This window comes from Scomber japonicus, chromosome 7, assembly GCF_027409825.1.
Source record: "Scomber japonicus isolate fScoJap1 chromosome 7, fScoJap1.pri, whole genome shotgun sequence".
Classification (NCBI taxonomy): Eukaryota; Metazoa; Chordata; class Actinopteri; order Scombriformes; family Scombridae; genus Scomber; species Scomber japonicus.
In genome coordinates, this window is record NC_070584.1 from 13,862,487 (window position 1) to 13,880,641 (window position 18,155).

At 39.6% G+C, this 18,155-nt stretch overlaps 1 protein-coding gene across 1 annotated transcript; it reads left to right on the top strand.

Annotated features, from left to right (window-relative positions):
• The first annotated feature begins 3,083 nt into the window (after window positions 1-3,083).
• colgalt2b (collagen beta(1-O)galactosyltransferase 2b) lies at window positions 3,084-11,105 on the top strand. The gene is made up of 11 exons (XM_053322138.1): window positions 3,084-3,112; window positions 3,228-3,345; window positions 3,689-3,823; window positions 3,918-4,122; window positions 5,778-5,897; window positions 6,344-6,417; window positions 6,692-6,798; window positions 7,241-7,373; window positions 7,743-7,870; window positions 7,989-8,195; window positions 10,832-11,105. The coding sequence occupies exons 1-11, from the start codon at window positions 3,099-3,101 to the stop codon at window positions 11,103-11,105; spliced, it is 1,515 nt and encodes a 504-aa protein (XP_053178113.1). The 5' UTR covers window positions 3,084-3,098.
• Window positions 11,106-18,155: the final 7,050 nt, after the last annotated feature.

The window sequence follows — 18,155 nt, forward strand, 5'->3', positions numbered from 1 at the left end:
ATTTAATGTTGGTAATGGAAAATCACACAGTGTACTCAGTCCTGAGTGCTCAGAGGGGCTGGGCGGTGGGAGGGGCGGGTTTGTAGGATGTGCTTATGAAAACGAGGGCTAGCAAGCAACCTTAGTTCTGAGTATGTCATGCATTATCCTCAGTAGATGAATTTTGTTCATAAATAGATATATACCACGTATGGTATATGTCTATTTATTCTAATCAGACTGCTTCTTAACACAGTTGGGCTATAAATCAAATGCTTTATTGGAGAAATTTGTAATAAAGTAATTGTTTCCACATTTCCTTTACAACCATCCCCAAAACCTTTAGCGACGGATTACCTGGACATAGGAAGCATATGTTCTGCCAAAAAGAGCCATAAAAATAAAATAAAAAGAGACTCCAGTTAGATTTATATTCCTTCTGTGTTTGTGAGGCAAAGAAAAAGCATCGTTAGCTTTTTAATGTGTGTTTAAAACAAAGTCTGTTTGAGTGGTTATATGTTTGGTAGGTTTTTAATGAAGTCTGTGAGGAATTCACCAAAATCTTAGTTCTTAATCAATGAGAACATTTTGTTCTGCACATTTTTGGGTTACGTTTAGCAGTAAAATTAAACGATGTAAATGCAAATCCCCTTTTCACTTTCCTCCCTTTTTCATTCTCACATTCTTCCTTACTACAAGGACAAACATATAGCCAGTACTCCTGTAGTAGACGTTGCCAAATACCATACCATTTATTGTTCTTTACTACCCAGATGTTCCCTCATTTTTAAATCCCTGCCTGGAGCTGAGTCTCTCATTGGGGGATGGCGTGTAGGATATAAATATATTTCCCCAGGCGATTTTTGCAGTTTAGCGGTTGAAGAAGCATGTAAATATGTGTGCACATCTACTCATTACTATGGAGTCAGGTGTTTCAGTGTTTTTAGCCTATGATAAAAAAGGACTAGTCATCAAGAATGGGTTAATACACGCATGCACATGTTTGCTTGTACACAGGCATTTTTGCTTTTTACACACATTCTTACGACCTTCCACACACACATGCAGATACATTTAACATTTTTAAAACTAGCACTTGTGCAATACATAAATAACCACTCTACATTCCCAGGATACAATAATGAATGTCCTTATGTTTTGTCACACATCAGCCGGTGTAGGCATGCATACACACGCTCTCTCTCTCTCTCTCTCTCACACACACACACACACACACACACACACACACTATGAAGATTATTGACCACTGCGTCTCCTTCAGGCTTTCAACATCTCTAGCCTCTGGATATATCTGATGAACTGACTGAAAATGATTGAAATTCCAAACATGAGAGGGCTCTGCCTCTGACTAATCCATGTGTGTAATGCAAGGTTGTGCATGTATGTGTTATTTTTTTTCACGTGTGTAATTTGTGTTTATGTGAACATAAAAGCATCTTTGCGCATGTCTGTGTGAAAACAGGTGTTTCTGTGTTGATGTCTGTGCTCAGCATAGTTAAATGGAGAGGGTCAACACTGTTGTCTGCTATATTGAGAATGTACTTACTGAAAAAAATGAGGAGACGGGGTGTGTGTGTGTATTTCTATCTCTGTCCAGTAAGTCTAAAATTGGGTGTAATTTTGGAGTGAGTACAGCAAGGAATATTACAGCAGGCAGTGGAAAACTCCATCTCACATAGCGTGTGTGTGTGTGTGTGTGTGTGTGTGTGTGTGTGTGTGAGTGTATGTGTGTGTGCGTATGTGGTCTGTCATAGGCTACGTTTGGAGACAAATTTCAGACATAGGTCTAGTTACTTGGGGACGGCTTGTTCAATTGGGTACGAAAGCTGTGTCTTGATCTGGGAAAAAGCTGGGTTTTTTTGGTTAGTGGTTAGGTTATGGTTAGGTTAAGTTATGGTTAGGTTATGGTTAGGTTAAGTTATGGTTAGGTTATGGTTAGTGTTAGGCAACTAGTGGTGATGGTTAGGGTTATGGTAAGTCTCCAGGAAATCAATGTAAGTCTGTGTAATGTAGCCAAAAGTGACTATGGTCTAATGTGTGTGTGTGTGTTTTTGTTTGTGTGTGTGTGCATGTGTGTACATGCACATTCAAGTCAACATCTCTGCCTCAAATGCCACTGACTACTACTTCTCTTTAAAAAGAGAGAGAGAGACAGGTGATATTTATTGTTCTCATACTCAGATGTTAGCTGTGTCATAAGTTGTTGTTGTGCCGTTTTTTTTGTGTTGCACAGAATTTACACACACACACACACACACACACACACACACACACACACACACACACACACACACACACACACAGTAGTAACAGTGTCTTCTCTGAGTCAGCACTGGGAGCTGAAGTGGAAATCTCTGTAAAGAAACAGTGATGCAGAGTATAAACCACAAGACAAACACGCTGCAATACCTCTAGCTAACTTTTACACTGACATAATTTGTTTACAGGTATTAACTTAAAGCTATATCTTCATATAGAGTCTATTATGTAAACTGGTTCTCTGTCAGGCAATCTTTGCAATATTTTGACAGGTTGTTGCCATAGTGCCTCATAATTCTCTTTCAGATTATGTATAAATGTACCTGCAGTCTGAGTTCATTTGCTTTGTAGTTTTGATTGTAAATCTTTGTTCAGCACTCTGAGAAATTGTTAGTAGAGCAGCAGCAAGTCTCTAAGGGAGTTTAGTGCTTGGTGTACCTGTCTGCATATTGTAGAACCTCAGAGCAATGCCTGTCTCTCATGTTGCTCTTCAGACTTTGTCTGTGCTCCAATATTGCAGTTAATGAGGCAGCAAGGAAGCTTTGTGACACTGAGTGTCTATTATAACACCAGACAGTAATTAGACTAATCTGGAAGCATGAGCGCATGTCTGAATGCTATTTCACAACTTCTTTCATGTTAGCTCAAGCTACGAAAAATGTGCAGCTCTCTGGATTACAATGACATTGCAATAGTCTTTTCTTCATTTTAATATCATATGTTGTCTGTGCTTGTGTTCCAGGGCAGCAACAGATCACAATATGGACAACACCACAGCCATGTTGAGAGAATGGCTGAAGGAAGCACAGGGTCTCTACCATTATGTGGAGTGGAGACCCATGGAGGAGCCAAAGTGAGTCACAGTTTAAAATCATTCATTAATATCAAGTCAAAGCAACTCATTTATGAATTTGTGTTTTCTAATATATTCTTGAAGATCAGTTAAGAGACTTTTACCTCTGTATCAGGTCCTATACAGATGAGTGGGGTCCAAAGCATTGGCCTCCCTCCAGGTTCAACCATGTGATGAAGCTGAGACAGGCAGCACTGAAGGCTGCCAGAGAACGATGGGCTGACTACATACTGGTAAGATGATATTTTATTTTAATATAAATAAGCAACAATTCAGTCAGAGACAGAACAAGGAACTGACCATTTGCAAAGGGATTGTTGGAACTAACAAATGCTTTATAATATTTTAAATGACACCTACTTTATGCTTTTCCTGCACTAATGCTATACTTCATTTTACTTCAGTTTTAGGTCATACATAGGGATGTTCTGAATTGGATTGTACTGTTTATCTCATGTGTACCTGATGCACACCACAAAAGTACATATCTTATTCAAGTACATGTTTGTTATCTATATAGTTTTAGAATTGATATTTCATTGTGAGTTGCACACTCAGACCCCTGCCCATCTTTAGTTTGTTGACAGTGATAACCTGCTGACGAATCCCCATGTGCTGAAACTGATGATGGCTGAAAATTTGACCCTGGTGGCTCCCATGTTGGAGTCTCGTTCTCTTTACTCCAACTTCTGGTGTGGCATCACCCCACAGGTACAATTTGGACATAAATTCCTCCAACTGTCCATCCATTCAGCTAGGGTTACAACTTCATCCTGATCTTTTCTCACTCCCTCATCTCTTTCAGGGTTACTATAAGCGAACCCCCGACTATCAGCCAATCAGAGAGTGGAAGCGGCTTGGCTGCTTCCCTGTTCCCATGGTGCACAGCACCTTCCTATTAGACCTGCGTCGTGAATCCAGCAAGGACCTGACCTTCTATCCCCCTCACCCTGACTACAGCTGGGCATTTGATGACATAATGGTGTTTGCTTTCTCAGCACGTCAAGCAGGTCTGTTTGAAACCCTCAACTCACAACAAACTACCAGATCTGTGGCAGGGCTGCAAATGCCTCTCTGAGCTGAGGACTGTCATTGACTTCATTAATCACATACGAGTCAGTTGAGAGCTGGTTTTTGATCAATCACAGCACAGTCAACATGTGTGTATTACAATAAGGACTTTGCAGAGATAACTGGATCCATGTGTGTGTCTTGACTGTGCGTGTGGATGCTTGTAAATGTGCAACAATATCAGTGTTTGTAGATGTGTGTGTTTGACATGACATGACAAGAATGCGTTCACCTACCATCACTGTAAAAAGTAATCAATGAAAGGTGTCACACAAACAATAACACATATGCAAACACAAAGGCACATTTCTATCTATCTCTAAAATTAATTTAAAGGCTAGGAGGTGATTGGCTGGGAAGACACATGGAGCAGGGCAGGGCTAGCGAGACTGATGCAGGGCAGGTGTGGAGCACAGGAACACAGAAGGGAAACAGAGCTAACAGAAGTCCAAAACCCACAGGAAAGTCAATAATCATGCACAAATCATCCTAGAACTATCAAGCACACAACTACAATAAGTGCACAGTGAGCACAGGAAAATAAACTTCAGCCTACAGTATATTGCTGTTGACAAAAACATGAATAATCAGTCTGTCGAGCAGAGTGGCTTGCATATTAAGACTGCATGAAGCAACAAGAATCGAACTAAAAGAGAACTGCGGCTCAGAATTACAAATCTAGTGTTTCAGTTCCAACGAGAGTCAATATAGAAAGTAACAGTTTCTCAAATGGTCCTTAAAATAATCTATTATCTGTCCTACTGTCCTATGTGTTTGATGTTTGAACTTCACTTTACAGAATGATTTATGTGCAGAGTTTGACATTAGAAGGCTGTTTCATATCCATCGACTGAAGGTGCAAAGTCTCTCTGCACTCACATTATCCAGTATGCAACTTACACAAGTCCAGTGTGGAAACTTTAAACCTCTCTAGCACACATACACACACTAAGACTAGACTTTTCAGTTCATTTTCAGACATCTTGTGTCCGTCATTAAAAATAAGTATTTGCATATTCATAGATTGGTTTTTTTAATGAGGGAAAAGAAGTAGACACCATTTTAAGAATGTCTAACTCAGTAATTGAACTTTCACATGGAAAAAACATGTCAGACAGATGTTAACATTCAAATCAGAGCATTTTTTTGGTCCACAATTGAATATATACGTGGTGAATTCCCTTACTGACACTTTTTATCTGATGAATGCTGTTACACAGATTTTTTTTGTACAAACAGTCAAAAGTCTAAAGTAGTTGTTGATCTTGATAGCATGACTCTCCCCCGCTGGCCATCAGCAAATGGCATTTGCAGAGCCTAAATGTTATTCTCACAATTCGACAAATTGTTTACTATTTATTTTAAGAAAAATATGAGATGGAAAATTATGACCCGCTGGATATCACGTTGTTCCAAACCTTTGTTTATTGACTGGATCATGAGTAACAAAAACACTTTCAGGAATATCAAACAATATATTTGTTGTGGAAGTTTTAAAATGTCTTTTGTGTAGCATGAAGCCTGCTTATTTGAGATGTTTGGGTCAGGAGGTTTTATCTACAGAGCCTCATATGTGTCTCCATGTGTGTTCCAGGTGTCCAGATGTATGTGTGTAACAGAGAGCACTATGGTTTCCTTCCTGTCCCTCTCAAGGCTCAGCAAAATGTTGAAGATGAAAGCGAGAGTTTCATACACACCATCACGGAGGCTTTGAGTGAGTGTACACACACACACACACACACACACACACAAACACACACACACACACACGCACACACGCACACACGCACACATACACACACACACACATACACACACACACTCTCTCTCCAGCTGTTGTAACTTTACAATCTGTCACTCCCTGCTTCACCTCTCTGGGTTGTTTCTTCTCCTCCTTGACCTCCACGAGCGTCCATGATTGCATCCTGTCAGCCCTCTCTAATTTAATCCTCCACCTCCTTACTGTCCCTCCCCTCCCTCTGTTTATCCAACCCCCACCTCTTTTGCCTTTTTTTTCTTTCAGCCTCCTCCACTGGTCTTCTCTCAGCTCAGGTTTTAAATAAACCTGATTAAGCAAACCACCACAATCCAGAGGAAATTCAGTCATTTTCCTGTTTTCGCTGTTTTAACCTTTCCCCTTCTTCCTCTCTCTGACCGCAGTTGACCACGACATTGAGCCTACAAAGCACCTGTACTCTCCACCATCAACGGATGACACAATCACCTTTGATGAAGTGAGTTATGAGTGAATCTGCCTGGAGAAACAGGAGCTCAAGAAGTTCTTCCTCTCTGTATATTTACTGTTAATCAGCAACTCCCACTTCCTGTTTTTGTACTAGTTTCCCTTCTTTTCCTGTATACCAAGTTTCTCTCCTTGCTATGTCCTTGCCCTAAAGGGAAAACAGATACACTGACGGCACAATATGTACCAGAAAAATATAAAAAATACACTAAAAGAATCAAGTGAGTAAAATATTTCCTCTTAACCGATCATGTTTCGATGTTTAGATCCTTCTGATAAACCTGAAGCGTCGGCTGGAGAGAAGAACCAGGATGTTGAAAACAATGGCCTCACTGGGTCTACATGCCAAGCTGATAGACGCAGTGGACGGCAAGTAGGTCACAAACATGCAGCCCGGCGTGCACTCAATGAACTGACCTGAGGCCTGATTTAATCCTGTCTGTGATAAACTCTTTTGAAGTTTAGTTTATTCAGCAAAACAATGAAAGAGTTCTTTTTCTTCTACCTAAAACAGCTGATGGTCTGATCTCTGAGCATCAGTTAAAAAAACTCTTCTTCTGTTGCTACTTTTTCTGACATCTATATCCAAACATCCTGTCCAAAATGGGGGATTGTTGGAATATGCTTGACTTACTTTCTCTCCTCAGCTTTACTTTAATCCACTGTTGAGAATGCCCTAATCCCTCCTCCAGTCTTGGTTCGTCTGGCAATATGTATTACTTGTTGCAACTTGCTGGGGTTTGACTTCTCTTTGTTTTTCCTCGGAGGGTTTTCTCACCAACAACCGCTCAGTTCAGCTTCTTCATCTCTCACAGGGCTCTGAATTCATCCCAGCTGCAGGGGCTGGGAATAGACATGATGCCGGGCTATAAGGACCCTTACTCTGGTCGAGTCCTGACCAGAGGGGAGATCGGCTGCTTCCTCAGCCATCACTCCGTATGGACACGGGTGAGCGCAGCAAAGTGTATTGTAATAATGTAGGGAAAAAGACAAGAGTTGTGTACTAAACAGGTTGAAAGTTGAGGATCCTGCACCAGCACAACATTATACCCTGCATCTGCTTCAACATTATACCCAATCTCCTGCAGCTCCTGGGTTGCCTGAAAATAGGAAACAGGAAACAAAAGAAGCAATCATGTTTTGTCTATCAGAAAGATAGACAAAACATGATTGCTTCTGACCCTAGTTTGCATTTCTGTCATCATTTAGATAAGATCAACTAAAATAGTAATCATGCACAATCATCAGGAGGACTATAAAAGAGAGGCAACTAACAAAATCACATGCATTTTTCCTTTATTGTGTTCTGATCACCAGGTGGTGGAGCATGGCCTTCAGAAGATTCTTGTTTTAGAGGACGACGTGAGGTTTGAGCCCAGGTTTAAACGGCGGTTCCAGGCCATCATGGATGACATAGACAAAGCCCAGCTGAAATGGGACCTCATGTAAGAACAATGACTCCACATCCCCTTTCCCTGAGTAAAAGAAGTTCTGAGTTTTTATATTGGATGGTGAAGCCCCATTATACACAATAACACACTGTCTATCTACTCTTCTCTTCAGCTACGTGGGGCGTAAACGTATGCAGGTACAGCAGCCGGAGCAATCGGTAGATGGTGTAAACAACCTGGTTGAAGCTGACTACTCCTACTGGACGCTCGGCTACGCGCTGTCACAGCAGGGAGCCAGAAAGCTACTGGCTGCCGAACCCTTAAAAATGATGATGCCTGTTGATGAGTTCCTGCCCATCATGTTCAACAAACATCCCAAGTTAGTCTTTAACCTAATAATATATTTATTTTCTTTGAAGAAACTGTGCTTAAAAGGATAACAGGCACATGTGATTTCATTTAAGGCGTGTTATGCAGAAAACCACAGCTACAGAAAGAAGTTATACAGTATACTGCTCACAAACACAGACACAAAGGTCCTTTTAGACAGCCTGGTTTATGAGCAGACAGACAAATATTTACTGAGGACCTCAAAGAAATGATTGCAGGTGCACAACACTCTTACACAAGAATGCACCAGGTAATCCACATTCAAAATAAACAAAAAGAAGTAAAAGCTAAATTTGAAGTCTGGGAAATTTTTAGCATGCATGGATCCTGTGCATGCCCCAAAGCAGACTTAAAGACTATAGAGCAGTGCAGAAACACAGAGCGACTTTCAGTAATTATATGTAGACACAAACATTCATGTTCATGTGGTCTTTGTGACTTTTTAGACTGGGTTTTTTTTTCTCCGTTTGCACTCTCGTGGATGACCACATCCTTAAATCTTAGTTATTTTCCCCATATATCTCTTCTTCTATGCATTTTCCCCTCTCTCCTTCCCTCTTTCTCTCTCTTTTTTGCCTAAGTGTTTCCCCTTTCGTCTGTCTTTCTTTGCAGCACCCCCTCTTCTTCTTCGTCTCCTCTGCTCCTTCACACACAGGGCATGGATTGTTCTCAGGGTTCAGTAGGCACGTACAGCACACACAATACCCCCTTTTCTGTTTTTTTTTTTTTTTTTATAATTTGGGGATTCCTGCCGTGCCCTGCTCTCCTCCACCACCACAACCACCTCTGCCTCCACCCCCTTCCTTCTCAATTTTCTACCTTTTTCTTCTTTAACCCTGTCTTGCACCTTTCCAGCCTTTTCCCTCTTTCTTCATACACGTCATACTTAAAAAAAAAAAAAATCTTTTACATCTCCTCAACAAACCCTTTACTTTCTGAACACCCTTTGCCTCTCTGTGTCACCCACTCCTCCTCCTCCCCCTTCCTTCTCTCTCTTTGAGGAATGTGGGCCAGCAAGGCTCTTCCTGCTGGTTGGAGAAGGGGACAGGATTCCCATTGATAGAGGCCTGAATGTGGGGGTGGGGTGGGGATGGACGCTATGTGAGTGTGTGTGTGTGTGTGTGTGTGTGTGTGTGTGTGTGTGTGTGTGTGTGTGTGTGTGTGTATAAATACATGGAGATGTGTGTCCAGTGTGCAGTGTATAGGTTACTGGGTAAATACACTATGTGTGTATTCAACAGTGAGAGAAGGTGAGTTTGTTCAAAAGGGAGAGAAATAGGAAATATGGACAGAGATGTGGTTTGGTGGCGGGAAAAATATGTAAAATGTGTTATTGTGCATTATATAAATCAACAGCAGGGGATTATGCGCTCTGTTTACACTGTGGATATTATGTCAGAGCTCTATTTGTTTCAGGGAGCATTTTACTGTTTAAGGAGATGCTTACAATCTGTCAATTCTTAAAAGCAGATTAAAAAAACAGATGCAAAAGAACTAGAAGTTGGCCTTACTGCATGAAGGCACAATGTTATGGTTGAGTGTGTGTTTGTGTGTTGGAGAAGGTCAGCTTCATTGAGCACTAATAAAGGTGTAGGGTATCACTGTCGCTGCAGAGCGCTGACAGGCTTTAAACAGACGATAGAACAGCAGGGAATTGACCTCTACAGTGACCCCTGTCTGCACGAGTGTGACTCCACCAGGCTGACGTGTCACACCCAAATAGCCCTCATTCCTCCCTCTGGCCCTGCTGCAGGACGATGATGACAGGCTGACAGAAGTAGTCTTGTGCAGTTTACAATGTGGAACAATATGATGAGGGTTTACATTACTACATGAAGATGTGATTTTAACTTTCTGATGCTCTTTATTGTCATAGGTTAGTAGTGTATAGTATTTACAAGTGTGATATTTTTATTATGCACTACGTTATACTTACAATCTACATTTCAGAGGAAAATATTGTTCTTTTTACTCCACTACATTTATGTGACAGCTATAGTTACTGGTTATATTAGTTTTTTTCTTTCTTTCTTTCTTTCTTTCTTACTTTCTTTACTTTTTTCTAATAAAACTAATAAAGCATAAACTTCCTCACTGTTTAAAGGAATTCAACTCTCTTGGTTCTACAGAATCTGCATCTCTATTATAACAAAGTATGGCTACAGTTGAAAAGTTTCCAGTTTCTCCTGTTTGACCTCATGTAATTTTGCTCTCAGTGGTGAAATTTAGTTCCTGTAAACAGGACATGCTAAGTCAGAAGTCACAGAATAATGCTACATAGTCATATTTTAAACCACAGTGATTGCACCATGTGCAGTTAGATCTTCCTTCCTATTTATTTGTGACATTTGTTATGAAGCACATGATCATATTTGTAGATTTCAAGATTTGTAGGCACTGAATTAAAAAATAAAGCCAGTTGCCAACATTCGGGTTGACTCTTGTGATAAGAATTATGTCTCCCTTCATTATTATTAGTTGACACAATTAGTCAATCGAAGACAAAACTATTCAAAAACTTTTCATAATATATTAAAAGTTCCCTCTGCCTCCCTCTGCCACTGTAAACTGAATATGATGATTCATTCTCTTTTTGTCTCCCCATCCCTCCCCTGTCTTCCTCAGTGTTGAATACATGTCTTACTTTGAGCCACGAGACCTGAAGGCCTTCTCCGTGGAGCCACTGCTCATCTATCCCACCCACTACACCGGGGAGCCGGGCTACATCAGCGACACAGAGACCTCCACCATCTGGGACGACGAGGCCGTGGCCACAGACTGGGACCGGCAGCACGCCCGCAAGACAGCCCAGCAGGGTCGCATTCGCCCTGTGGCACAGAACAGTGTCACTGGAGACTCGCCGCCGCCAGCTGCTCGGGCTTCGCGGGATGAACTCTGATACAGAGACCCGAGACTCGGAGAGAAAGACTCGTGTGCCATGTGCACACAGTGAATGTCATGTGTACACACACTTGAAAAGACTTTTGAAATGCAAGCAAAGATACTGTACATGCACACATACATACACACACACACACACACACACACACACACACACACACAAACACACAAACACACACACACACAAACACTGGTCTCCAAATGGATAAAAGGAGTATTGTGATGTCAATCTAGTCTGCTGCATGAGGGGACACAGAGGAGAGGAGGAAGACGAGGAAGACCAAAATCTGGGACGAGGGCCCGGTGGCCTTTGACAAAAGCTTTATTTATTTCCCATGTGCCTCTTCTGGCCACATGGAGACAGTTACGCTGCCTCCACGTGTTTAAGAAAACTTCAGTAACTTCCATGTGTTGCTTAACAAAACTTAAGCTTAAGAAAACTTAAGCAAGACAAGACAAAGCTTACATTATTTTCAAGATGCGAAAGAAAAAAAAACATTGTCACAAATCAATTTCATATTGTCTGAAAAGATTATTGTTATTTAAAAAGAACAGATGTCTCTAATGGACAGCCAAGGAATAAAAGAATCATAAAGCTGTCTGAAAAAACTCTGAACTGTGTGTGTGCATATGTGAATATGTGAAGCTGTGTGTGGATTTTTCCTAAGTGGAAGAAGGGCGGCTGACATATTGTACCCAAGAGTCACTGCATCAGAGGATGTCAGACACGCACACACACACACACACACACACACACACACACACACACGTACACGTACACGTACACATACATATCGAGCAAACAACAGGGCAGTAACGGATGTTCTTCATCCAGCTGTTCTGTCATTGCCAATATCTCACTTACACAGCAGGCTGGTCCTGCTAGTTAGCATTAGCATCACTCATACATCATACTCATACTCATACATTACATGTAGCCTGTAGGGTGCAGTTTCATCTATTTCAGACCCCTGCTTTCAGAATCCAAAGGATAAAAATTTGAATTGAAAGAATGTTATTAATTAATTCTTAATGTCCTCAATATACATTCATGATTTTTTTATGGTTGGGTTAAGATTCATTCAATTGTGGTGTGGGGCTGATCCAATAAAACAGCTTCGTCATTTCTGTATTTTCACTCACTCTGTAGCCCAGCCTGACGCAGATTCATCTACTTACTGTAATGTTGACAAAGGTTTTTATTTGATTGCTTTTATTGGTTTATTAGCATTGCAGAGGCACAGAGAAGGTTTGGAGATGGACGCTAATGAGATTCCAGGCCAGATTCAATCCCAGGACAAAATAACTAAAAATGCACTGCGCTCTATTTCTCTGTGGGACTGGAATGGTGCTTTCATTAAGTCATGTATATTATTGTTTAATCGGTTCAATAGCAAGCATAAACTTGCTGCAACTGTTCCCATGACCTTCTTGTAGGGGATCCTACAACCGAGGAAAGACTTAAATCAGCTTTTTCTCCCTAAACCCTCCTGTGATGTTACACCAAACGGTAACAAAACATGAAGGGAGCTGCAAACTCCTAATAAATGTGAGGTTTGAGGGGTGATCATGTAGGAGACGCACAGTGGGCGTGTTGGCTCCCACTGTTCACTGGCTGAGTGAAATTCTGCTCACGGTTTTATGGTTCCTGTCTGCTGAGGGATCTGACAGAGCGAAGGATAGCGAGAGAGGAGGAAAACAGATGATTGTGGAGGGGGAGGTGGGGTAAAGGGAGGTAGTGGAGGTTAGAGATTATGTGGTGAGGTAATGGATGAAAGACAGAAAGAGACACATGAGGAAAGCTGAAGAATTCAGCGGATCACAGAAAAATCTTGTTAGATATGAACAATCTGGTGTTCTGATTGTTCTGCTATCAGGTTTTCCTCTTATTTGATTAAATAAAAATGTATATTTCAAAGAACGTTTCAAGCAACACTGGCCAGATCCTACTTAGTTTTACTGTTATGTAGAGAATGTAGTATCTTTATAAGATGCTCCATTTGCAGGTTTGTTTTCTCAGGTAATGTCTTTTTGAGGCTCCCATGCCAGGAGAGAGATTCTGCTGCCATCTGCTGGTTATATGTGAAATGGCAACTTTCACAAATTGTATGTGAGCTCTTTATTTTACTTTATTTTGCTATCTACTTCTGTACCGTTGCTCTTACAAACTTTGTTTCAATGTCAAAATGTACGTCTTCTATTACTTTTCTTTATTGTACAATTTTTGTAAAGTATTAAAATTTATAATGGCAGTCTATAGGAGGAGTTGTCAAACTGAGTTGGAACCTTTGACTCAACTGCTTGGACATCCCTTTATCTTAGAGACTCTGTCCAAACTTTAAAACCTTTTTTTTTTTTTTACATACTCCCACAGTTTTAACTCCTCAAGCACATACCGTACCCTAAAAATGTTGCCACAAGTCTTCTCTCTCACACAAAGTAAATACCTTTACCGTAGGACTTATATGTAGTACTTGAGATCTAAACCTTAATTGATAGGGAGTCACTGTCAAGCTGTCATTGACTGCAGTTCACTCCCAAACTTACAGATTCTCTCTTCTTTCAGACACTTTGTACACATTATACATCTTCACACTTTGCAAGTCCTCTTGCCAGTCAAATTTCTGACCTAAAAACTTTGTTTTAAGCAAATCAGTTTTTTCGCAACAAAATGTGAATTTGTGTGTTTCAAGGATCTCTGCTGGCTCTATGGTTAAGCCCTGTTAATGATACCTGCTCGTGGCAGTGTCCCTCATTACACTGCTCTTATGAACAATGTTGCTTGAGATTTTGATCATGTACCATCATTCAATGCAACAGCAGCACTCTGTAATATCATTAATATTTAGATGTATGTTATATATATATATATATATATATATATATATATATATATATATATATATGATATACATGTTTAAAAAGCAGTCATATTTGTCACCAGACTGAATCCTCCTGTGGTTTAAGAAGAGGCCACTTCTGTGCCCTTTATAGATCCAAAGTTGGTGAGTTTAAACACATCACAGGGAAGCAAGTGTTGAGCAGAACGGCAACATTTTATTTTCAATTAAAAGTCTGAAAATTTGATCTTGCTTATAGTTTGCTGCAATATGTTAGCTCTGTGTATAGCACAGCTGTCTTACAAACATGAAGTAACATGACATATCTGCAATTCTGTTAAATGAAACTTGCAGTGCTCCTTATAACATTGCTATTATGACCAAAGGTGCTTCATATGTTTATTGTGTACCATCATACTGTGTGACTCCCTTATTATTATAAGAATATCAGGTCATGGGCGTGATTCTGTGGATATCATCAGTCATGATAGATTTGCAATGCAATTCAGCGTCCAGAGGGAGAATAACAATAAAATATGATATTTCTGCAATTCTGTTTGTCTTCAATAAAAAGGAACTTGATACAAACGTTCTCCATGAGAATGTGTATGGCGCCAATAGCCTCACCTTGTAAAATACCATCATACTAATTATTACCTGCCATATAGTAACCAAATTCAGCAAAGTTTTGCAGATGGGGAAGTTTAGGTCTGTAGGATTTGATACAATTTCACTTATAGGTGGTGCTACAGACACATACATTTCACACACAGGTTTGACATTATTTTCACATTTAAATTATGTCAAACAAGTTTTTAGACGTTTTTTTAGACGTTTTTTGGAGTTCATTCCATCTGTACACAGCACTGTATTTGAAACCAGTTCTCTCAAGCTCAGTGTGAACATGAGGTACAGTGAATGTTATAATGTCCCGTGAACTGACATTGTAAGTATTGTATTTATATGTGACCAGAGGTAGTGATTCAGTTTTTGAAATAGGGCATTACAGATAAATAATAACATGCTTCTCCATTCTGTTGGTTAAGCAGGACTAGCTCACCAACCAGTTATGATGCAACAAAGACTCAAGAAGCTTCAAATGTGAAGGGGATATACAATATCACAGAAGAGAAGGATACAAAAATCCAAGTTTGACCCTCAATATGCTAGACAGATGTTCCACATGGGTCTTAAAGTGAGGTGAGGGAGAATAAAAGAGGACAAAAAATAGGCCCTTGTGCAACACATATAACCTCAAGAGCATTTGATTTGGAACGACTGGAAATTGTACACAGCTTTACAAGTTCTGCTAAATAATATCATACAATATATTATTTGATTAACTGCCCTTAATCAAATGAAGAAATAGAAAGTGTGTTAGACATTTTTCTCTGAATCCTGAGTTTCTTTCTGTACCACACACACTGTGCATACAGTACATAACTCACTCTCAGTCAGTCCATACACTGTTCATATATCTATGTAATTCTCCTCAAGACAGACATCATGACGAGAGGGAAGGATGTTAAATGAAGTGGAGAAATCCCAACTACAGTGTGGACTTGGCAGCCACACATCTCTCCTCCTCCTCCTCCTCCTCCTCCTCCTCTACTTCCTATTTTCTGCTGTTGTAGAGTGCAGTGCTGCTGTTTCACAGAGGGATACTGCACTAAGGTAAGAGAATATTACAAAATAAAAAAAAATACAGAACAATTATTATCACACTGCCAAAAAATAGACTAAACTATAGCATGTGAGATTGGGTATTTTGAACTGCATTTATACATTGTAGGTTTGGAGCAGGACTGTTTGAAATTAAATATTGACATACAGTACCTTACACATGTATTAATAATAAGTTAGGCATGGGAGTTAGGGAGGAACACTCACTGTCTGTGTTTATACTTGACCTGCATTATATTATGTGTCTGTATGGGGATTGCATCACTGTGCACTGCCCCCCCCCCCCACACACACAGACACACACACGCTCAGTTTACTGGGACAGCATCTGAAATATGCTGTCCCAGTCTATCCTTTTGCTCCCTGATTGGTCTGATCTTGTATATTTTCAAACTCTTATTCCGTATGCTGATACCGCTTCCGAAGCATGCTGTTGTGTTTTGGATTGTTGTTTCTGCCTTTCCAGGAAACTCATTTCCTTACTGTATGAAAATGAACTGATTATGTTATGTTTTTGCATTGCTGTAATTACATTAACCCATAACAAAATCCCATACCACATCCGAAATTCTACCTTCTTCTTACAATTTGAATATTTACACAAATATTTCCTTCTTCTGATTGTTCTCTCTTTGCAAACGTCTAAAATGTGTTGTTCTGCAATACATTTTTTAACATTGCTGATTCATTTAAAAAAAAGTATGTTTTATTCCATTGAATAATAATAATTTATTAATTTTATATTTAATTTATATTAATTATGTATTTTATTGCTTTTGTCCTCACTGTGGGATAACAGAAAACCTGATTAAAAATAATGTCAGGCCCAAAGATGGTTTCAGGTTGCTCTGCTGTTTTTCATCTTATAAACTAAAATTAAAATAAAAGAAATTGACAGTAAAAATGAAAAAAATGAAACATAAATATTGCAATTATGTAAATTATTAATGAGTAAATTGTAGTACATTTGGTGAAACTGTTGCTATGCCTGTCATGTAAGCATTGTTTTAACATTTGATAACTTGATCGTGATCCAAACATTTAAGAAGTCTCTAACATAAGAACAAAATTGAATCTGTGCAAAACATGAATATATGTATGAATATATATAATATGAAGTATGAAGCTAAATGTCCAGATGTTTTACTTATACAACCTATAAGCTTTCAAAACGTACTTCTAACTTTTCTAATAATACAGCATAGTATTCAGAATATGTTACAATAGAGGGTCATCTATATGGAAAACAGGCACATGGATTAACCAAATATTGACAGATGCCTCTAAGGACACACTCACATGCTATTTGATGCCAGTTTAAAAATGTATGAACCTGTTTAAATGTTACATGTGGGGGTCACAGTTTTTGGTAACAGCTATGCATGTGCCTGCTGCTTTGGTATATGATCTGGAAGAACCCACGTTTGCATCCTTATTGGCTTTTGAGCCCTTAAAATAAAGCAATGTCTCCTTGTGGCCCAGAGTCACTGGTTGCACATATTTATGAGTTATGACAAAATTAAATAAAGAGTGATTTTCCACCTGTTTCATCTGAATACAATATAGAAGCCTGAGGAGGTAAAGTTGCTTTTTGTTTGTTTTTTGCCTCATGAATGTTTTTCTGCTTTTCTAACCTGTTAAACATATTACAATCCCTCAGATTTATCTTGAGGCTTTATAGGGGGGTCCCGTCTCTCGGGTTGGGGGCCACTTGTAATTCAGCAGCATGTAATAATTGGTGTGAAACACATGCAGGGAAACAGATGAAATCTTATTTTTTGGAACGCTTGTACACTCATGTGAGAAGCCTCCTCATAGTTTGGAAATGTGTGTTGTATCTGTTCATTTTGTATATCTGAACTCAATTTCTGCGTGCAATATGTGGAGAAAAGATATACCAAATGCAGGATTCTTAGTCATCAAAGGGAAGAGCGGATGATTTGTTAGTGTTACTGGCAAGGATTGCAATACTTGATGATTCTTTATATAACAAAGTGATATTATTGCGTAAGGGATTGAAATGAGTCAGTGATGATGTGCTGAGCAGGAAAGAGGCAAGTGACTAACAGTGCTGTTGTAAGGCCGTGTCCTTTTCCAGATAATGGACTCACACATACGCACATTTAAGTACGTACACAAACCACACATGCACACGCGCATACACATGTTTGAAAACACTGAGGAAGCAAAAAAAAGAGAGAAGGAAATGGAAAAAGAAAACATTGTTCCCGAAACATTCACAGTGCCTCTTCCTCCCCCTTCTCCTCTTTTGTTTTTCCTTTTCTCTCTATCAGCGATGCAAAGAAAGTGTCTCCTTCTGTTCTCTTCGTCAGTCTGATAATGAGTAACTGTTCAGTGTCAACAAAAGCTTCACAGATGTCTATTACTCAGTGAGTTAATGTATGTGTGTACTAGGCAATGGAGTGTAGCATTGTCACTACAAAGAGGGCCCTGAATGCACTATTGCAACAATACTCACAGCCAATGGAAAGACAGGAGAGTAAGCTTTAAAATAAATCATCTAT

Bases quoted from the DNA above. Each gene is read 5' to 3' on its own strand.
- colgalt2b (XM_053322138.1), top strand. The intron at 3,346-3,688 runs GTAAGATGATAT...GCCCATCTTTAG, and splicing joins GATGGGCTGACTACATACTG to TTTGTTGACAGTGATAACCT. The intron at 3,824-3,917 runs GTACAATTTGGA...CATCTCTTTCAG, and splicing joins GGTGTGGCATCACCCCACAG to GGTTACTATAAGCGAACCCC.